Here is a 23,214-nt window from a genome sequence, read left to right as displayed (position 1 = left end):
CCGATGGCTACAGCATCACCGACAAATTGGGCTGTCGGACAATTGCGGTTGCGCCTGATTTTCCAAATTTTACAAGTGAGAAATACGCCTTGTGCCAGACTTTTATTTAATGCTGTTGAGTAGTGTGCACGGTCACTTTCTGGCCAGCGAACATTCTCCCTTGTGCAGTTAGCAGTGGGTAAAATTTGTCATCTCTTTATCTCGAGTAGATACTTGGGCTTCTTGAAACTGCAATGCAAGAGCACTGTGATTCTCCACTGCGTGTGCGTTTTTTTACCTCCGGGTTGCGTGCCGAAAAATGTGTTTAGCATACCAATGTTTATAGCATTTGCCTCTGAAGATACCATGATCATGCTTGTTCCTTGTGCTATGCCTTTGTGCTGTGTTCTGTTTTGTGATGCAGAGAATAGTAGATGCGCGACTCTTGACACTCAACTCTGGATTATTTGAACTGATTGCACAGGAATGCGCTGTGAAGTCCCTACTGAAAACAGACATGCTCTGTTTCCACAGGGCTGAAGGCTGACATTCTGCCTTTCATTGTGTGGTCACCCCTACTTAAAGCCACAAGGAACACACTGTGAACATGAATCTGGAAAGGTTTGCTCATGTTGTTTTAGTCAATTCACAAAAATAAAGGCTTATACTATGTGGACCCTAACAGAAAATACTTGAGACTGCAACATTCATTTTCAGTGAACCACCAGTTGAGTGGTCAAAGAATGCAATGTACTTTCTCTACCATTTGCTTCAATTAATATGCTGGATAAAATTTGTTTTCATTATGGCTATTCACATTTTGATGGGCTTCACCCTCTTCCGATATCTCAGATATACATGGATTCTGATTTATTTTTGGACAAATGATATTTTCAGGAAGCCTAGATGCAAGCATTGTACAAGACTTGCATAAAGGCTCCCTAACCTTTAACACTGTAGCACCATGTCTCACGGCAGCAAGCAGCCCATTCCTACTCCAGACCTGGGGCTGGAATTCTGCTTCCCTGCATCTGTTGCAGCAGAGGAGAGTAAATGCAACGACTGAACAGGCTGTAACAGTGATCTCATTCTTGCGTGGCCATGATATTGTTCACAGGATATGGCTACTTTGTCCTGAGCAAGGACAGTATTGGGATTATCACAGTAGGAGGCAGTAAAGAGGCACAGCAAAATTTCAAGGAGTCAGGGGTAATGAGACAATGGCTGTGACAATAAAAAAGTGACAGTAAAATAATGACGAATGGCAAGCTAAAATCACAGTTGCCTTCAGAAACACCAGTCAGTGAATTAGCCATCCAGGATGTTTGTATTTTTAACTCTTTCTATGCTATTAAAAAATTTAATTGTAGAGTTTTATGTGCCAAAACCACGATCTGATTACGAGGCCCGCCATAGTGGGGGACTCCAGAAATTTGGATCACCTGGGGTTCTTTAACGTGCACCTAAATCTAAGTGTACGGGTGTTTTCGCATTTTGCCCTCATCGAAATGTGGCTGCCGTGGCCGGGATTCGATCCCGTGACCTTGTGCTTAACAGCCCAACACCATAGCCACTAAGCAATGGCGGGTCTTTCTATGCTATCTTACATGCAACATCATATGAGTGTCAGCTTTATATACCGCTATCTGTGCTTAGGACTACCAAGGTGTTCCTGAATTCAGTCCAGGCAAAGCTGCCTGTTCTGATGTTCAATTACAAAGGCATCCACAATGACATTTAGGTAGATTCTGCTGTAGATTTTCCCCCATGAGAACAGACCCAAGTTCATGAGCCTTTAGTAAGGCATTGTTTGACAAGTATGGCTTCAATTAACATAGGCACATGCAAGTACACTTGCAAGCAGCACGGGATGCCGAAATAGTCAAAGCAGGGACATGCTTGATAGAACTTGGAAAGTGATATTGCATTTTTAAAGAATTCAGCAAACATTAGTATTGAGATCCCTATGTACATGGTTTCTTTCCGAAGGTTTGCCTCACTGCAGAACCTAAGGAATCAGCTTACCTACTGCAACCAAACCCTCAAAGCGACATGAGTACTATATAGCAGACTCGAATAGTACCCTATTCACAAGACATTCATGAGGAGTTCGAAGGCAAATGAGGCTTCAGAAAACATCACTGTTTTCTCCAAACTTCCGATGAAACTTTCAACACATTTTATACTGAGTACTAAGACATGGACATAGCAGTCCTCTTTAGTGCAATAACTAGGCTCTTCTTCCAGAACTGAGATTTTGCTGGGCATATTGCAAAGTGCATATACAAATAACTATATTATCGAATGACGAGCATCACAATTTTCAGTTGTCCTTATACATACTATATTAACTTCTGTAAGATCCCCACTTTCCTTAAAAAGACCCTGAAACGATTTTGATGATTTTGTACGAACGCACCTAGTCGTTAGGGCCGGTCCTTCTGATCATTAATTGACACATCTAAGTGCTCCACATAAAGCATGCAATTTATTATAAGGTTTTAAAAATGTACATCGCTATCGATCACAGCACCCCTCTCGGCTGAATTTTCAGCAACCCTTGACCACTTGACGAAAGTTGCCCTAATGACGCTAGTAGGGCATGTTATCCAATTGGCTGCCCAGGGCGCACTACCAATAATTTTTCAAACTTTATGGTGAACAAATCTTGTTCTTAATAGTTGGAATGTTAGTTACTTTGTTTCTATAGAAAGAAAGCAACAGAAAGAGAATGCACAAGAACAATTTCTCACTACACTTAAGCACTTTCAGCACAAAGCAAGTGTCATCTGCTTGCGTTACGTGCTCTGTGTTGACGAGAGCTCAGTGGTAAATATTTTTCTCAATCTTTCTTTTTGCAAGCACCATGGTTCGCCCTTGTTACGTTGTGGGCGGCAAACATAGTGACTGGCAATACGTAAAGCTGCAACACTGCGTCCCTTTGCAAGGCAGCAGACGAGCGGAGTGGCTGCAGTGCATCGGACTGTCGCTATCCAACCAGCGCCAGGATTTGCGCATTTCAGGCAGTCGCTTTACGCTGGAGGATTACTACCCCAATTTAGTGTTTCACGTGTCCAATATTTGGGTAAACACAAGTGGAAGCGGGCTGGGCCTGACCGTTTCACCGTGCGATTTTACGGGATGAGCAGAGGCGCAAATGGCGCGAACGTGAATGGTCTGCACAGTGCAGCCACCTGGTGACACAGAGCCCAACCAAACATAGTAGCAGTAACGAAGTGTATTCTACATTGCTGCTGGTGTAAATTTTCCGCAGGAGCATAATCGTGAACACATTGTGTTTGTAAATTTTTAAAAGGTTTTTATTTGGGTAAGAGTAATATTAGCTCTTCTTTTGGCTGGTTAAGCTCTGTGCCACCAGGTGTCTGGGCCGTACAATCAGGCCGCTCATGTAAGCCTACACTAAAGCTCATTCATCAGCTTGAGTTTATTCCTCCACCCACTCGTCAAAACGCCCAGCTCGCCTGTGGTTACCAAAATACTGGACACGCTCGGTGCAGTGACAGAATGCTCGCAACGCACACCACATCGATAGCTCTCGCTTGGGGTTGACTGCCAGGTGGCTGGTGGAAAGGTTGGAGAGGCTTCGCGCACTGGCTCTAAGGCAACCGGAAATAGACGACATGACGTTACATCATCACGCAGAGCCAGTGAAGGCGGAGCTTAGCCCTATCACTCGGCAAATGAGTTGAGGAGAAAACGCATGGCTACGGAAGAGGGCAACTTGTAATCGTCCTGAGCTCTCTCAATACGAGATGCTTCACATAAATTGTGGTGCAAATTATTAACTGTAGCTGTACCCTATGCATCTACAAAATTTGTCCGAACCATTTCAAGGACCCTTTAAATTTTTTTTTTACAGGGTATTGGCCTTATACTAGGCAGGCATATGGCGATTTGCTAAGCCTCGAAATGCGCTCAGACTGCTATGCAAAATAGCAGAATTACAGGCGCTTGACTGTGTACACATTTAGTCGTTCTTGTTGCTTCTGCTGCCATTATCATTTCATGGTCTTGCTTCACACAGGACATCATAAAACTGAGTAGCCTGGTGGCTAATACAATGCACTCTTCAGTGTGGTGTTAGCTTGACAGAAGGTATCAGCCATCATTTTCACAAATAAAGGAAATAATGTATTAAGGTTGAAATAACATATTAATAATTGAAAAATAGTCGCATCATCCTCGTGCATGTATTAATTCGAAAACATCCTTGTGATAAAAATGTCACGTTCTGACTGGCGGCACCAAGACGAAAAAAAAAAAAAAAAATATGCGTGTGATGCCATCTTGCAATACTGCCACTGCGCAGTCACTCACAATGGCGTACCTTGGTTAACTAGCTTTAGTAACTATCTTTTATTTCACGGACAATTTAAAAACAAGAAAGATGTATTTAGGTACGTGTACAACCTTGACTTAGGCAGCGCGAAATAACAGACTGAGGGAAAGAAAACACTGGCACAGCGTAGACTATCAACTGAGGATTTCATGAAAAAGACTGATCTATAGACGCATTGAAAAACTCACACGTGGTCCGAAGAAAACGTTAGAAAATACTTTTTAGTTCCTACGTCACTTAGTGGTGGCCATCCAGGTGATCTAACTCAGCATTACGTAGCATGTGTACAAGTGATGAATTAAAGTCACAACAATAGTTACCTTAGCTTCGCTGTACAGGAATGCAGGCATTTATAACCAGTGCAAGAATAGCAGAAAGTTGACTTGCGCTACAGCAGCGCCAGCAGTGGGCAGAATGCCAGTCGAACATTAACAAACAGCACCATGGATGTACCACAATAGAAACCGAGTTTCGAGCTCCATTCACATATAGTAGGAATGTTCAGTGCGTTTAATTACTAAACAACCAACCCAAATCACCCGCAGCAAAGTGCCGCCATGCACATTTCAATGAGCGCCACTGACCCCCCCATCCACACTAATGCGGCAGCAGTGTTACCCCCTAGAGCACGATCTCGCGGCCCATACGCTGTCAGTTGCTTTCCCATAGGCGATTTCCCATCAACACCCCTGGACCGTGCCCAAAAGCACAATACAGTTGAAAGCCTCTAGAACGAAATGACCTGTATAACAAAAGAATGATTATGTAGCGGCTGAATTCCGATCTTTCATATTCATTATGAATACCTCTATAATCAATATGCCTGTACAATGAAGGAATTTAGTTGTCCCCGGTAGCCGATTTGTTATTTTACACAGGGTACATACAAATTTGTAAAGGGTATGTGGAAAAAGTAAAGTCAATGAATCTGTCAAAACAAATTTATTGATCAGATCTGTAGAACACATTAAAAGGTTTCCAAATAGGCTCTTCCTGCATCAATACATCGCTTCCAGCAAGATTTTCAGGAATCGATGGCATCACAGTAGGCCTCCTCCAGAATATCCTATAGAGCCTTGGTGTAAGCCTTTTTGACTTTGTCAAATGTCCCGAAATGATGTCCTTTCTGAAGAGTTTTCAAGCACGGAAACAAAAAGTAGTCTGGGCGAGCCACATCAGGACTGTAGGGTCGCTGGGGAACTGTTGGCACCTTTGAATCAACCAGGAAGCGGGTCACAAGGAAGGCGGTGTGGGCTGGCTCGTTGTCGTGGTGATGTTTCCAATCTCCTGTGATGTCAGGCCGGATGCAATGAACCCTTTGTTTGAGTTGCTTGAACACTTCCACGTATAATTTGGCATTGACGGTTGTGCCATGTGGTACAAACTCATGGTGGATGAGCCCCCTGATGTCAAAGAACACAATGAGCATGGTCTTGACCTTTGACTTGCTCATTCTGGCCTTCTTGGGGCGAGAGGACGCTGAGATGTGCCACTCGGCACTTTGCCTTTTTGTTTCGGGGTCTTATTCAAACACCCAAGACTCATCACCTGTAAGCAAACACGCGCGCGCACGCACGCACGCGCGCGCACACACGCACGCACGCGCACGCACACACGCACGCACACACACACAAAGCAACTGATTTCACCACCAAGTATCTCTAGAATTCACATTCAATAAATGTTTTTCTTTTGTTGAACATGCTTAGCCTGCTCTGTTATGATCGGTTTGGTGTGCAATTTTTACAATGAAGTGCCCGTATAACGAAGGATTCTGTGGCTCCCAAATATTTCGTTATAGAGGCTGTATAGCTAAACAACATGCCGCAGCAAAGCTGATACCATTGAAGCACACTGGAGCTATGCCATGCAATCCAGCGGGATACATGATGATGCATCCATTGGCAGGATAGTAACAGGTGCCATTTAGTAGTAGCTTGCAGAAATTAACCAGCACTTGTGTAAGCATGTGATGCTGAGAGAAACGTTACTCCACCAAATTTGTGTGTTCTGGGCGTGCAGGCCTTACACGAGTAAATGCGGTAAGTCTATGAGGCAAGTGGTCATGCAGTGAAGCGATCTGAATTATCAGTGTCCAAATAATCAGTCTATCAGACAACAACTGTAATATCATCCAAGGAAGTCCTGCTCATGCGCGAGTCCCGACAGGACTTCATTTTTGCTAAAGACCTTGCACTTCACTAAACGCAACAGTTAGCTGCACTTCAGAATTACATGCATGGATTGTGCGGGAAGCACAAAGTTAACCAATCATGGATTTTCTGCTGTGACTTGCTCTGTGTGATGTGATCAATTAAAGGCTTGGAAAAGGTTTGTCAGCATTTTATGCATTACCAAATGATAACAATAGTTGCTTATAGAAATGATATTTCCGTGGCACGTCAACACTGTTATAAGTGTGTATGACTAGAGTTGTAAACAAGTAAAAGATGGATGCTATCTAGCATTCGTGGCTGATGAAGTGCATGGCACTGGGTACGGCCCCTGTAATCACTTTGTACTCTCATGCAATGCAAGCCTGTGGGCTAATAAGAGTTATGTTTGAAACATACCAAATTATGGCAGGCATTCTTGTTCATCAATTTATGGCCCTACTAGGTTGTAGGATTTTATGCGTAAGTGCTTACGGAGAAGGTTTAGTACAAGTGTTCTAGGAGCCTGCAAGGCAAGGACAGCTGAAACATAGAAGCCTGGCTTAGACCCCCAAAGGGTCACATTTTCTTTTTGCTGATTTAAATTCTTCAGAGTGACTTATTTTGGGAAAAAAAGAAAGCAAATAATTTTTAGGTGACATTAAAGCAACAAATTTTTTTAACTGCATGCAGTGTTATAAACCATGACGTCCCGACGAAAAGGTTTTTGAAGACATCGCGTTATGTCAGATTCTGCACGACAAGACAGGCCCTGAATATAAGGACGTGGAAGAGACACCCAGTACTTCATTCTCCTCGTCTTTGAATGCAGTGACACCGAACCAGAAAGGAGCACACCAGCATGATTATGATCAGTGGCAATGACTTCATCTTCATAAGATGTGAGTTATATTAGGAACAAAGCATGAACAACATAAACACATTGCCGATCTGTCAGCAGACGAAGGAAAAAGCCCGCAACACCTCTCACCTACACACCGAGTAAAAGAGAGGACGCGAGATTTTCATGCTGTCACATGGCTGCCGCAGTGGCTCGCCACCAGTTGGTGCAGCTGCACTGTCGCAGCTGCGTTTTAACACCGGTGGCATACTGCACATGTTTTTCTGCTAGTGTGACTGGGGCTTAAGCATGGGTCTTGCTGGTCAGAGGCACCGCTGCGTGATTTGACACACTGGTGAGAGCATTGTTGGAGTGCGGTATGCTCGAATTAACTGTAGCAAATGCTTGTTCATTCAAATTAACGGACATTTTCACCAATTGAAATACAGAACTTTTAAGGGACCACAGTGTCAGTTCGAATAAACCAGAAGTTCAAATTAAGCGTGTTCGAACGAACAAGATTTGGCTGTATTGGGTTTATTGTTGAATACATGGATAAACTAGCGCAATTAGGTTTTCACAAATGTAATAAAATTCACTTGGCTTATTTTAATGTTCTAAATAGGTTTGGCACAACTAGAGCCCATGTTCTGTAATATTCTATTTCATCTTCCATTTTTATGATGTGTCCCGTCGAGGGCTCGATCCCAGCAAACATGGCGATTCAGTGGCCTCCAAACTACATCCAAACCAATTAACAAGGGCTATAAAAATGGAAAATACCGTGCATTGCATATGGCTCCACAGACATGTGGCCATAGTGAAAGGAAAGCATACCATGTGAACACAAGAAAATAAATTATGTCATGCACACCCGTTAGAAAAACTAAGCGAGGGAGAAACTTGCAGTAATCAATTGTTTGATTGCAAGACCAGATTCTAGCATTCTTGTACATCTTGCAGAAGATGACGCAAGCATAACAGTATCACCAGTTTGCGTGCACCAACCTGTAAAAAAAGTATAGTCGCACAGCTATGGGAGAGCAATTGGGGTGAATATCTCGTAATGGTTTGAGTGATAAAAACGAGGGAGAAATCAGTTTTTCCGATTCCCGTAACTCAAAACGATACACGCCAGAATGCCAAATATAAAGTGTGCAAATGTGGGCGTGACCACACAGCAGTAAACTAGGCAAAACAGGAATATTGCTGAACTGCAGCAGTGACAGCCACCAAAGTAAAGTGAAATTCTGGAAGCCAAGGGGCAGCATCACAATAAGAATTTCCGATGCCTTCTAGATGCTTTTTAATACAGCCATCACAGAATACATCCAGTCAGGGCCAAGATTTGTTCATTTTGGTCAGAATGTTCATTCAGCACGTAGTGAAAAGACCTGGTAAACTGGCCAGACATTTTATTTGACAGTCTTAAATTATAGGGTTAAATATCCCTCTGGAATTTTTTTATCAGCTTAGCTTGTTTTCAAAGACTGTCTGTGGTCAAGACGCAGCTGGGCTACAGTTGGTAATAACGTTTGCCATAGGGGGGGGGAATGTGCTTGACTTACTTTTCCATCAGTAGCACAAATAAGGTGGCCTGGACTACTACCAGGGGTGAATGAACACTATTCGAGGTTTTGAATATTAATCAAATAGTATTATTATCACATATTATTATTATTATCAAATAGTATTATGCACTAACTATTCACATTTGAAAAGAAGCTATTTGGTATTTTTAAATACTGGAAACTAACAAAATATTTTGCGACAACCTACTGTTATGGCTAGCGTTCTCAGTCTGCTAAACAAAGTATCATAAATTGTATAAAGTGAAACAGAATCAAAAGCTTTTCAAGCAATGCAGATACAGAATGGGTAATGCAAGCTATGCTGTAGTCTGTCATTAAGTGTCTTTGCAAATCTAGTTAAGTACGTAGCAGTTTTATTATGGATCCCATCCATGTAATGAATCAGGTAATCGAGAAATCTGCAGAGTACAATCAGCCTTTCTATATGGCTCTCACAGATTATGAAAAGGCATTGGATTCAGTACAGATACCAATAGTCATAGAGGCATTATGTAATCAAGCAGTACAGAATGCTTACGTAAATACCTTGGAAAATATCTACAGAGGTTCTACAGCTACCTTAATTCTACACAAGCAGGAAGATACCTATAAAGAAAGGGGTCAGACAGGGAGACACAATCTCTCCAATGCTATTCACTGCGTGCTTGCAAGAAGTATTCAAGCTATAAAACAGGGAAGGCTTAGGAGTAAAGGTCGACGGCAAATATCTGAGCAACCTTCGTTTGCAGATGACATTGTCCTGTTCAGCAACACTGGTGACTAGTTACAAAATATGATTGAGGACCTTAACAGAGAAAGTAACAGTGGGGTTGAAGATTAATATGCAGAAAACAAAGATAATGATTAATGGCTTGGCAAGGGAACAAGAGTTCAGGATCGCCAGTCAGCCTCTAGAGTCTGCGAAGGAATACGTTCACCTAGGTCAATTACTCACAAGGGACCCTGATCATGAGAAGGAAATTTAGAGAAGAATAAAAATGGGTTCGAGCGAATTCGGCAGACATTATCAGATCCTGACTGGAAGCTTACCATTATCATTAAAAAGAAAGGTGTACGATCAGTGCATTTTACCAGTGCTAACATATGGGGCAGAATCTTGGAGACTGACAAAGAAGCTCAAAAACAAGTTAAGGACAGCACAAAGAGCGATTGAACGAAGAATGATAGGCGTAACGTTAAGGAGACAGGAAGACAGCGGTGTGGATCAGAGAGCAAACAGGGATAGCCGATATTCTATTTGACATTAAAAGAAAGAAATGGAGCTAAGCTGGTAATGTAATGCGTAAGTTAGATAACCGGTGAACCATTAGGGTTACAGAATGGGTGCCAAGAGAAGGAAAGCGCAGTCAAGGAAAGCAGAGTACTAAGTGGGGTGATGAAATTCAGAACTTTGCAGGCACAAGTTGGAATCTGTTGGCGCAGGACAGGGGTAATTGGAGATCGCAGGGAGAAGCCTTTGTCCTGCAGTGGACTTAAAGTAGGCTGATGATGAGTTTTATCATTTACACTGCAACCAGGGATAATTTCCTTGCAACAGGCCCATTTACATGTGTTACGGCAAAGAACCCTTTCTATTTTATTTTTATTATTCCACAAGCATAGTGTATATGGCCAGTTGCACAATCTAGGAATAGCCTTTTAAACCAAACATACCTCTCAATGGCAAATCGCTGACTTTGGCAATATGGCCCCTTCTGTTGCGCCCACTGATTCGCCAGCTTTGGTTGCCAGTAGATTGGGTTACAGGCTTAAACAAAGATCTCAAGTTAATGAAGTTTCGGCTGGAAGTCTACCCTCAACTATATTGAAGTTAGACTGATGGCAAAGGTTAATGCCTCAGCAGGCTGACAAGCAGCAAGTTACACCACAAAAGCATGTATAAAATATCAGAAGTGCAGGTAACTGCAAGTATGTATTAGCCTTTGCTCTCACTGCTAGCACAATAAGCTCCAGCGGCTTGATACAGTCCACAAACACTGTAAATGGACTTCAAAATGCAAATGGCCAAACAATAAAAAAAAAGTATAGTAACTCTTTGTAAATTCTAAGTCTTCCAAACCGAGATATAGGCAGATTAAGTGGGATTCCCTATTATCCCAAAACGAGAAGATGAATATATCTTCCGACGCTATTTTGAAAAACTGTGTGCAGCGACTGAGAAACGCAACAATGCCCGGGTCAGCGAGAAAGTTTCATATGCTGAACAAATTCGGCAAAAAGCGAAAGAAATCATTGGTTGGTAATGTCAAAGGTCGCACCTCCACAAGATGCGGCGAGGGCAATGTAGAGGCTACATAGAGTGGAAGTTGGCGACAACGGCGTGGGTCCAGCGTGTGCGCCAGCTCGAGAAGCCGACAGCGGCCGCGTCTGCCGTGACACGGTGATGCTGCAGCCTTCAGATGTGGAGCAGAACAGGATTCGAACCGAGGAAAAACTCCAGGAACTTACGTCAATGGCAGCGACGAAGCGGAAATCGGATTGTTTTAACTGAGACAGCGGCATGGTTGACAGTGCGCTTAACGAGACGGCATTCACGATCGTCAATTTGGGTCTGCAAAACCAGCTTTTGAGGTCTGCAGAGTGCACGTGTGATAGCGGCAACGTTGGGTTCAAGAAATGTGAGCGAGAATATGGCCTCGCTGTGTAACTTATGCTGTCATGTTCCAACTGCGGAGACATCGCATCCGTGTGGAGCTCGCCGTGCGCAACGGCGATCAGACGGTGAACCTGTTCGTTGTAAATATGTTGGCAGCGCGTGCTATGCAGCGCACTGGGAACCAGCAGACAGCACTTAATGATATTTTTTTCGGTGATGAACATTTCCAACCACGGTCTCCACAACAAGATGCGGCAGAACTACGTGAAAAAAAATTGACTCCTGCAGCAATTCGTGCGGCCGAAAAAGTGCTGAAGTGAGTCATTCCTTGGCTGACAGTGTTCAAGGGGCACTGAAGAGACAACATTTAAACAGCAGCAGGCAATTGGACTACATTCCTGGTGGTTATTAGGAATGTACATGTGTAAATATGTGCAAAACATCTGTTAATTTTCATTAAATCATGTGCTGTTTGTTTTTTGCATTTTTCTCAAAACACAAATTTTTTGGCTCCATGCAATATTGAGGCCTTGATATCTCAACAGCTAGAAGTTTGGACTGAAATTCTTTTAGCAGAATGAAGTCTAATGTCTACTCTATGAAAGATAGCAAGCAGATTTCTTACCGTTCATTTCAAAAATTCATTATTTTGCCACATCTTGTGCCACATGTAGTGGGGCTTACATTCAATGGGCTGTAAAGTATCTATTAATGGTCACATCAAAAAATGTTTGCTATACTTCAATCCTTGCTCTTTATGCTATCTAACCATGCCTTACAAATAATTTTTTGTGCAATTTATTTTTAATTGAGGCTGCAAACAAAAGAAATTAAATCTTAATTACCTTAAGAACTAATTGAGCTACACCAAATCCAAGTACATATTTGAAATCGGTGCAAAAATATCAATAAGACCGACAAGTTTGATTAGTATATATGGGAAAATAAAGAAGATTATTTATATAGCAGTGTCCCCCCTTAAGCCACGAAGATCCCCTCTCATTTAGCAGGACTCCCTCAATGATTGCTCAATTTGTCGGCACAAAATTCAACCAAAAATTGGCGTAGCAAAATGCAGCATTTGTTGTTTCTGCACTTAAGTTTTTTTTTTTAGCGCCTAGCGGGTCTAAAGTGAGATCCAAGATAAGTCATCTCGGCGCAAAGCCGTGTTGTGGGGTTCGTTTTGCAGTTGCCTGTCCTTGTTGGATGTTTTAGGGAGGTGTCATTTCACAGCTGGTCGCTGCAAGCCAAGGCATACAAGGCGTTCCCCCCTTTGCCACCAGCCATTCTCTTCCTGCCCAGGGGTTATCAGCACTGGCCAGTCGAGATTTTCCGGGCCATGGAGGAGCTGTCACAAACAGCCTGCGGGGGCTGGCGAACTAGAGGAGAAGCGACCGACGAAACCTGCCAGGCCCGCTGCGATGACTCACTTTGTGAAGACAACAATGCGCCCAGTCAACAGGCGACGGCGCCACCATGTCTACTGTGGCGACTCCCTTTCTAAGGACGACACTACAACAGTCCCCAACCGAACGGCGCCGGGATGTATAGTACACGCAGTCGGCGAACCAGGTATTGTTAGTCGATTTGCCGCCACCATCATGGTTTGTTTGAAGCGGTGGGACTCCTGGAAGGAGGTGTTTTGCGGCGCCATCTCACGGGTCTTAGAAGTCATCAGTCAATGGACAGATGCGGCGGCCACTCACTGCAGGGTCAACTCTGAGATAAAGAGGCGCCTGCTCGGGTCAAGGCGGGTCGGGTATGATACTTTGGACGCTCCGAATTGGTCGATGGTCAAACGGCCGTTTTCCCTCACCTAGGGATCTAGGGAAGACAGAGTGTTTATAAGCAGCTGTTGCACGGCTGCTAAGTGTGCATTCTCTTTCAGTCATGCTAGACTGATGAACTGTAATATTCTCATGTAGATACTGCAAATAAATCCCATATTCCTCGTTCTCGATGAAAACAAGTCCCTTCCTTTCAACAACGTCCTCAGCGTGGATGAGTTGGACGACGGCATGGGCCAGCTACCATCTATTTCATGCCTGACCCCAACCATTACAGGGTGCGCTTAGCTGCCAGTGACATAGAAACACATGGCGGGCATGCTGCGGAAACTGCGGCATTTGTCTTCACTACTATTCTAATACGGCATGATTCCGATAAGGGTGGGTGAATATCTTAGCTGTGTTGGTGTCGAATAGGGTACACTTCTAACGTATCAGTGTAAACGTGGCTGCTACCGTTGCCGCTCGCGATTTGTTGCATGCCCACGAGTGCAGACTTGAAGAATTGAAAGGCGCCTTTTTTGTTGTTGTTGACCACAACAATTATAAAGCCTACACATAATAAAGGCAAGTTTGGTTGTAGCTTTTTTTTTGTCATGGAAGTGGGGAAAGTGATGAAAGGAATGAAATGGGGCATCTGCTTAAGAATGTTTGGTGCGTGCAGATCGCTTAGTTTGTCTTGAAGAGTCCTTCGCGTAGCATTCGACAGATGGTAAGCGCGATCATTATTAGCTAGACTTGGCACACGACATATCGCTGCGGCAAGTTTGGGGTGGGATCATTACACGGGAAATAAAAAAAATCATATTTTGACGATAAAATTCAGGGGTGCGATCATTATGCAAGTAAATACGGTATTCAGCAATGACGTGAATGAACTGCTTGAGGTTTTCTGCCAGATGCTGAGTGTGCTGATCTAGCTCCGCTTTTAGTTTAAACTTGTAGGCAACGGTGGTAAAGTGCGCCGTAAATTCGGACGCAAAGGACTGCCCGTTGGAGTGTGCACCTGAGAAGCGCCACCGTTGTTTGGCTAACCCCTCCAACGCTGCTGGAAGCAACTGCAAACAGCAGTCGGGGAGGATCCCCGCAATATCGGAGTACTCTGAGTACTTCTCCAGAAAGTCTTGCGGTGAGTGTCAGCTCTGGTAGCCACTGAATTTCGGGAGTGGGACGAGCGCACCTTTGATGTTGAGCGCTGGCCCTGCGCTGGTTGTCCCATCGGGCCTAGCCATGCGGCTGTCTCGTCAGGCCTAATCATGTCATTGAGCGGCGTGGTGCGCAGAATTTGAGCTTTATCAGCCGTGAGTCTCTCCCATTCCATTGGAGTCCCAGAGGTCGAAGCCAACAGTCCTTGGATGATCGAAGAACGCAGGAGAGGCTGCGTAACTGGCTGGGTGGCACTAGATGATTCTTGCTCCTCCATGTTAGGGCCAGTCCAACAAGCCCCCACTTGTCAAGTAAATTCTTTTTTTCAGGAAATCCTTGGCACATGCATACACACGCACTCTGCGTTCCATCCCGCCGCACCGCACGCGGATTGCTCCGCCGATTACTTCACTCACTTTGTTCGTTGTTGCGCGCTCCCCGCTTGCCGACTGCACACACACGCCTCCCATGTTCTCCCTCCCCGCCATTGCCTGCTGTAGCGTGCCTGCCGTACCGTGCTTGCTACTCCACACAGTTGCTTACCATCTCGTGCCTGCGACTCTATGCCACCTGGCGTTGGCCCGGTACCCTCACAATTTTTTTTTTTAAGTTTTAGTCGCCATTCTGCACATGGTGTGTCCACAGAGCAAGTGTGTCGTGGATACATTGTCACAGCTTTGTGTGTCTGTGTGGCTTTGCATTTCTGTGCTCAGTGCCATCTCCTGTGCCTTCGCGAGAGAGGTGGTGCGAATAAACATGGCTTGTTCCTTTGATCTTCGTGGCGATTTCAGTTGGCAGAGATCACCAACACGGTGACACTCTTGGAGACTGTATATGCAGACAATGTCACTGTCGTGCAAATCCAAGCAAACCTGATCACCTCCAAGTGCAGTATGAGGCAGGGCATTATTTGAGATTTTTTTTAAGCTGATCTCAGCCTATGAAATTTTATTTTTTTGGTTGAACTAATTTTTCGGACTGTTGCATTTTTCGGACTATTTTCAGTCCCCACGAGGTTCAGAAGATCAGTCAGACACTGTAGTAGGAAATTATTGAAACTCATGAATACAGAAAAAAATATATTGCAAGCAAAGTTTTGTCTCAAAGACACTTTACTTGCACAAACAATATATACACAAATATAATATATAGTAAGAGATGGGGAAAGGTGTCTACCGAAATTTATGACTATCAATTTTTTGTCCCAAAGATATGTCTCATCAGAAGCACAAACACATCAGAAATGAGGCAGAAGAAAGGCTTCAGCAGTCGCCGTGAGAAGAGGCGCCACGCGCAGACTTACTGAAATCACTACTGTGCCCCCCCTAGTGTACGGCAATACACAAACCGCATCCCAAGGCAAAGAAAAATAAAACCGATTAGTATCTCTGAACTTTGGTCGAGCAGGGCTACTGTAAATGCAATAGCAGTAGCCGTACCAATCGATAACATCTCCTCCACACACGCCTTGGAGGTAGCAGATGACACGTGCAACCATATGATCAAGCACTTGGAGGTAAACAAGATGAGTTGTTCGCACTAGTGAGCAGAAACAGAATTTTAAAACTCTTTCGGAGACTCCACAGAGATCGCTGCACATCTCTACAACATGCACGAATACGCACGAATATATGCACGAAATATCGAACATAATATTGGCGCTGCACATGTATGAGGAATACCCTCAAAGGTTTAACTGAGAAGCGGTAGGCTGGTTACTCAAGTTATCCGTTTATATTTACATAAGAAATTCAGGACCACAGACATTCTACAAATAATTCGGGATTCCCAATTAACCATTACGGAGGTTTTACTGCACCAATTCAGATACACTCATAAGGGGTTTTACCTGCGTTGGTCCCTGTGGTGCAGGCCGGGCACCCTGGCTGGTATTACCTCCGCTGCCCACCAGGTGGCCTGTGCCACCCTGACTGTGCGTCCAGAAAGAATTGCATGGAAGGCAGGGATCAAATGAGCTGCCTAATGCACCCCCAAGGGCTGTGCCCAATGGGAAGCTCAGCGGAGCTAGGCCCCTGAATGGCCCTGGTGATGCACGAGTGCCGGTTGTTCCGGATGATGTGGTCACTGTTGCTGCTCCTGTTGTTTGTGCACGAGTTTGGGAGCTTGCCGAACCTGCATCACAAGAATCAATCTATCTTTATTTTAAGTACACAGCAGTAATACATAGGGACATTTGCAAAAGCAGGTCCCAAGTTTACAGTCAGCAATAGTCATCTGAAAGTTCCAAGTGCGACTAAAGACGATGAGCAAAACGAGAATAAGGTAAAGGCGAAGCCAACGTTTCGACAAGTGGACTTGTCTTTTTGAAAGTAACGTATGCTTTCCTGAGAGCAGTAAAAATAGGTAGAATTCTTCTAAAGGGGAGAGGGCGTAAGGTGGGTGGGCGAGGCAATGATCGAGGATGTGTTAGCAGCGAGGGTGTAAAATTGCTAAGAAAGCGGTGCTATTCAACGAAGGTGAGGGAATGTGCGGTAGCGCCGTGTGTCAGCTGACCGCACTTTCTTTCATAGAAGAGGCCTGGACGATGAAGAGGGGGGGGATCATGGGATTATCTGCTACACTGGAGGTCAGTGAGCTTTTGTCTCTTTGAAAGAGAGAATAAAAGAAGCGGCAGAAAATAGTGCTCATGATAAAAGATTACTAAAATGAATTCAATATATAAACTAGAGAAAATTAAATTATACAGATCCCACGCACTGTGGGAATCGATGTAAGCGAAGCTTTCCGTGACAGATGCTTTGACTGACGATAATTAGCGGTGATGTTGATGGATAAAGCTTAATTTCTTTAATGTTTAGTGTAACACGATAGTGGTGAGCTTATGTTAAATGTTACCTTGCATGCATCACTGCTATTTGTCTGCGTAGTACACAGAACACACAGGGAGAGGTGTTTGCTTGAGGCATTGTTGTGCGCCATATTTCAGAACCTCTGACAGGGTTGAGCATTTCATTGCCTCACATGGCACATCCCACCGGGGCAGAAATATTAAACTTGAACTGGATTATGGTGCTGTATGCACCAAAACCACAATCGGATTAAGAAGCACGCCGCAGTGGCGGACTCCGGATTATCTTTAACATGTCCCAAAATCAAAGTGCACATGCGTTTTCTATTTCGCCCCCACCGATATGCGGTCGCTGTGGCTGAGATCAAATCCGCAACCTCTAGCAATGCCATAGCTGCAAAGCTAGTGCATCGGGTACAGAAGTATTGATTTGATGGTCGACCACTTCTGTAGTGTCGTAGGGTCACCTGGACCCTGCGGTGAGCTTTAATTAATGCGGCTCTGCTTCTGCATGGTCTGCATAGTTTGTCCGCTTTACATATTTGCATGGTGTTTATTTTTCAGAAATAGCAGCAACGTACTGTAGCATACCTTGAATTTAAGCTTATCCTGTATCCCAGCAACTGCTGTTGTATAGTACAGTAAAACCTTGTCAAACCGTACTCACTTAACAACAGTTTCATTTTAAAAGTAGTAAAGTCAAATCCCCGACTCAGCGGCCAGTGAACATCATGTGTTTTGTGTTCGCATAAACCGTACCAGCTTGTTGCGTACGTATCGGTTAACACGTAGTGTTTCAACTTTCCGTCATGCAAACACGGTGGTGCGTCGTCTCCATCGGGTCGCCCGGCAGAAAATGCTTCAGAGATCGGAACCGTCTATCGGAACAACGGCCTCCAAGCGCCCTGTGCGATTGAGCATGAAGCCACATCAACATCATTTCGGCGCCGTGCCAGAGAGCGTTGTCTTTATTCTATAATAAAGTTGGTTTTTTATTCTATGATGGTGTTGTGGCATCTTGCAAACGAGGGTTTGCGTCATGCCAAAACTAGGATAAAAGAAGACGCCGGGTGCTACGCATAGAAGAAAAATTAGACATCATCCGTGCTGTCGAACGTGACGCGAAGAAGTCGGCGCTGGCACATGACAGGTATCTGCTTTTGACTATAGTGTGTGAAATATGGAATGCAAAGGAGTTGCTCGGCCGCACTGCTGCGACGGCGAAGAGATGTCGGCTACGAGGTTAGACTTTTCCCCATCGTTGCCTCTGTTGTTGCCAAAGTGTCGACTAGCGACAGTGATGAGGACGACACGGAAAGTGACAGCACAGGCGATTCAGGCCGGACAGTGGCAGAACCTGCACATTACGTCAGCCTCATGAATGCAATCTTCGGGACGAGAACAGCACCCCTCAATGAAAGGGCACCCCGCAACATCTGCAGCACTACCGCGCCCGTGCACGGAGAATATGCAACGCCAACGAGGAATATGCCAGGCGTGTGTTTGCAGAGAAGAGGGGCTGGCTGAAAAGCTGGCTTGCAGCTTCAGTAAGTTTGAGGCCGCGGCGGCTTCAAACGAAAATAAAACTTTTTTTGCGCGAAGTGAATAAATACTGCATGTTTTTCCCTTTCACCGCACTCTCTATGAGTTGCGTTTTTGACAGGTAAGAGGCCATCTCATGCTATTTCGGTTAAGCAGTACTACTGTTTAGTAAGTACTTTTTCCGAGCTCCAGCCAACTACGGTTTAACGAGGTTTCACTGTAGTAGGGCTTCCTTGTCTTCTCACGTCACCTCCCCCCCTCCCTTGTACGGGAACTGCTTCTCCTCCCTCCTCCCTACAGTTCTATCTACGTCTCCTCTGGACTCCCACCTTAGTAGAAAGGGACACCCTGCAGTTTCTGCAATGCTTCTGAGGGTAGCCACGAATAATTACAGCTGTCAAGAGGCTAATGTGGCGACACCCAGGGAGCTCCAGAGGGCATTGTGCACATTCGACACCATGGGGTGACAACAGTTTCTCCCATCGCCTTTCTTATCTGACTGGGTCCCGTCATGTATACACATGCTCTGAACGACTTTCGCAGCTTGGAGGCGCTTGGAGGCCCCAGCAGCAGCCACGGCAGCCACAGTAGCCACATCAGCAGCAGCAGCAGCAGCAGCAGCAGCAGCAGTGGGGAAAGTCAAGGGAAGAGGCAAAGAAAGCTTCGCTTTAAAAAAAAGAAAGGGAGGATCACTAAGCAACCCAATGAAGAAAAGTAACATGCCTATGCGGTACACACAGCAATCACAGTGTAAGCTAGAGGAGCAGCTCCATAGGCGCTCCACTTGCGCACCATGCGCTACAGGGTCTTCGCGGCGAAGTTTCTTCACATCGTTTTCATGAGAAGGATTTGAACTGTCCGCCCGGCGTCGACAGCAAGCTGTGGCTTGCACTGCAGCTTGTCCTGCTCTTTGCCCAGCGGTCTACTGAGCCCAATGTTGTCTGGTTGCAGCCGTGTGTGTAGCTCTACGATTCGCTTCTTCAGCAGCGGTTTGTACCTTGCGAGGAGGCGCCACAACATTTATCGAAGAGTAAACACAGGTATCCAGACTACATGGCGCCCATATCACATCCCTTGATCCATGGCCTGGTACACTGCTGTTGATGACGATGATAATGGTAGTTTATTGGCATCCCCTTAGAAACAGGGTGGTGACAAACAGCCGCCTAGCCTGCTTGAGTTAACCAAGTCCAGCTACGCACAGCATGCATGTTATATGCAACTGCTACGTGTTGGGGTACGTGGTGGAATATAACGGAACTGCAATGCAAAGTTTGCACTTATCGATGCTATGCAGCACACATGTCGCACCGCGTGTCAAATGGCACGATCCGATGCTAATGATGATAATGATCATTTAATGGCATTTTCTTTGAAACGGGATGGTGAAAAACAGTCACCCAGCCTGCTTGAATTAATCAGGTATAACATACATGTTTTTCATTACATTAATATTTAGACATCTTAATAATCTTTTTCTTTCTCAAGATTTCCCTATTCACCTTGTACAACTACTTATGCAACCGTTACAAGAGGTGTCTCCTGGTGTAATAATATGCAACTGCAATGCAAAGGGAGCACGTATAGATGCTACGCAGAGCACATCTGACATCGCAAGGCAGGTGGCACGATACGATGATATCGATTCATTGGCATCTCCTTTAAAGATCGGCGGTGACAGTCACCTAGCCAAGCCTGATTTAATCAGGTGCATAATATATTTTCCAGCCTTCTTGTATACATCTCCTTAAACTTTTTTTTTTTTCGCTAAACCTTCTTAGCTGCCTTGTACCGCTACCTGTGCATCTGCTACATGGCATTCTGCCTGGTATAATAATACACAACTGCAATGCAAAATGTGCACGCATCGACGCTACGTGGCGTGCATGTGACATTGCGCGTCCCCTCGTGCGCTAGGACGCGTTTATAAGGTATTTTTGCGCGGAATGCTAGGAAGCGCTGGTGTGGCTAAGTGGTAGAGTATGCGACTCCCACGCTGCAGACCCGGGTACAATCCCGGTGGGAACTGCGCTTTCATTTTTTCTCATTCCCGGCTATAGCTGCTACGAACACCAGACACCAGCGACAGCGGTGGCGGCAGAGGCGGCCGTCGCCACTGCTGCTACCGCTGGCACTGGACACCATCGCCAACTGAAACGGCTATTGGAATGAGCCCATAACAGCTTATGCTGCAATAACTAATTGCTGTTGCCTATAGCTTGAAATTTAGTACAGTGCAGTCCACTTATAACGATATCGATAAAGACGAAAAATATGATCGTTATAACCGATGATCGCTATATCTGGACTGCAGTTATAAAAAAAAAAAAAATTTTTAAACGCGTTTGCGCTCTTTACCTTTGCAGCTCTGAACTCGAATTCGCTACTTGCTCTAAAGAATAGATGATGTATACAGCAGGCCGTGAAAAACAAACTTTATTTCTAGCGCCAATGACCGTGTCAAGGATTAGGCGCGCCGAAATAGTCCGAAATCTGCACTTGCTTTTGCGGCAGCTTCAGCTTCACAACCGCGGTGTGCATGGATTCCAGCTGCTGCGCGAACACTGGCGGCAATCCTTTAGCATGCATAAAATCAATTAAGGAGTCGATCGACGACAGTGTACTTTGCGTGGACATCGTGGTCGAGGTCAAGGAGCCACTGTCGATCTCGTTGTCACTGTCGCTGATGCCGTCGCCACCGTCGCACAACTTTGCGTCTGTCGAGACAGCACATCGGCGATCGCCTCGTCAGTGACCTCATTGCAGAACGAGGCAGCACTGTCTGCAGTCAAAAACTCCTCCTTCGACACACCACCTGTGTCACCAGTAGGAACGAGCTCCCAGAGCTCGGTCAGCGACTTCCACCGGGTCGGTCTCAGCGGGTTGGGGAAGTTCGTCCTTGCGCACAAAGCCCGCCTTCTTTAAGCCATTGGTGATGAACCACTGGTAAAGCGCCTCTTCAACATCGGCGTACAAGGGGTCTCTAACCCCTTTTCCGCTGATCGGAATGGCCGCTGATAGCTCCTGCCTTCACAATCGCGGTGCTCCCGGTTTTCAAGATGGTTGATATCGTTAACTGGACGAGCTCATACTTCTTCACGAGGGCGCTCACCTTGAAGCCGCATCGAGAGTCCTGCAAAATATCCATCTTCGTGTCAAGCGACACAGCTTTGCGCTTTGTCGGCGCTATCTTCGAACTGGGTTGAACCGTTGGTTGCACGCTGCTTCGGTGGCGCCAGCCTGCTATCGCGAGAGAGACGCGGGACGGGCGCCACCGCGCCGCTTTGCTTGTCGCTTCTTTTTTTCTTTCTCTCTCTTTCGGAGCGACTGTGGCCGACGCGCATGAAGCAGCTAGCGCCATCTTGTGGCGCGCTGCGCAAACGTTGGCTGCGCCTACTCGTGCGCGGGCGGGGCGAGACGCGCTGCGCGGTAATGGCGGCAGATACGAACTTACGGAGGTAAACATCGCCTGGTCTCGACATCCTTCGTTTCAGGGAACTAAGCAACGCAAACGTTACGATTATTTGGCACGGAAAACGCCGTCCAGACTGCAAAATTTTGATCGTTATATCCGATATGCGGTAAATAACCTATCGTTGAAAATGGTTTTTTCCCCATAGACCTAATGCATAAAATGACACTCTCATGTCGACCCATCGTTATAACCGATATATCGTTATACGTGGTATCGTTATAAGTGGACTGCACTGTATAGCGAATAGATTCTAAATCTCCGTTCGAAACGTTTATGCCTATTGGTTGCAATGTCTTGAACTTATGGATGAGGCATGCTTCTCTGTACCATATTTACTCGCATAATAAAATGATCGCACATTTTTGTAAAAAAAAAGAAAAAGTGACGCTGTGGGGATGCGCGACCCTCGCGCCTCCCCTGATGTTTTCCCGCATAGCGCATCCCCTGATATGCTGTTTTTCCCGCACGGCTCGCGTGGCCTGGCGCCCGCGGCGCTCGGAGTGGTACAAGCGCGGTGTGAGAGATGGCGCCACCGTCGCGGCGGGGTTACTCGGGCGCCGAGGGACAGGCGCTTGCTCTCTTCCCCGGCGGGTCGGCGAACAGCGCCGGACGTACCGCGCGCGCGCGCCAATCCATGGTTCTGCGAGACCGTCTCGCGTGGCCGCCTTGGACACCGTTGGCGTGACTGTACACGCGAACGACGAGGCGTTGGGATCCAGCATGGGGCGAACATATTCGCTCGCTTTGCGGTCGTGGTGAGTCGGACTTCTAGATTTGTCGCGCGCCCACCGGCATGTTTTGGGGATAGCAACTCGGCTAGCAGGCATTGATCTATGAAAGGTGCAATAAATGCCCTTGTGACTGTTTGCACTACTGTGTTGTCGTTCCTTTGTCCCAAGAGTACGGAGGAGAGAACCCCGGATCTCCCACATCT

General features: G+C 45.6%; 1 protein-coding gene across 3 annotated transcripts in view; it reads right to left on the bottom strand.

Annotated features, from left to right (window-relative positions):
• LOC126547923 (large proline-rich protein BAG6) overlaps positions 1-23,214 on the bottom strand; it is a 189,055-nt gene that overhangs the window by 61,536 nt on the left and 104,305 nt on the right. For all 3 annotated transcript variants that reach the window (XM_050195980.3, XM_055063459.2, XM_050195979.3), the window contains exon 15: positions 16,304-16,587. In XM_050195980.3, the coding sequence (XP_050051937.1) occupies positions 16,304-16,587 (284 nt within the window). The remainder of the gene's footprint in view (positions 1-16,303; positions 16,588-23,214) is intronic.

The sequence above is a fragment of the Dermacentor andersoni genome, chromosome 1, assembly GCF_023375885.2.
Source record: "Dermacentor andersoni chromosome 1, qqDerAnde1_hic_scaffold, whole genome shotgun sequence".
NCBI classification, from domain to species: Eukaryota; Metazoa; Arthropoda; class Arachnida; order Ixodida; family Ixodidae; genus Dermacentor; species Dermacentor andersoni.
This window is presented reverse-complemented; position numbering and strand designations above follow the sequence as displayed.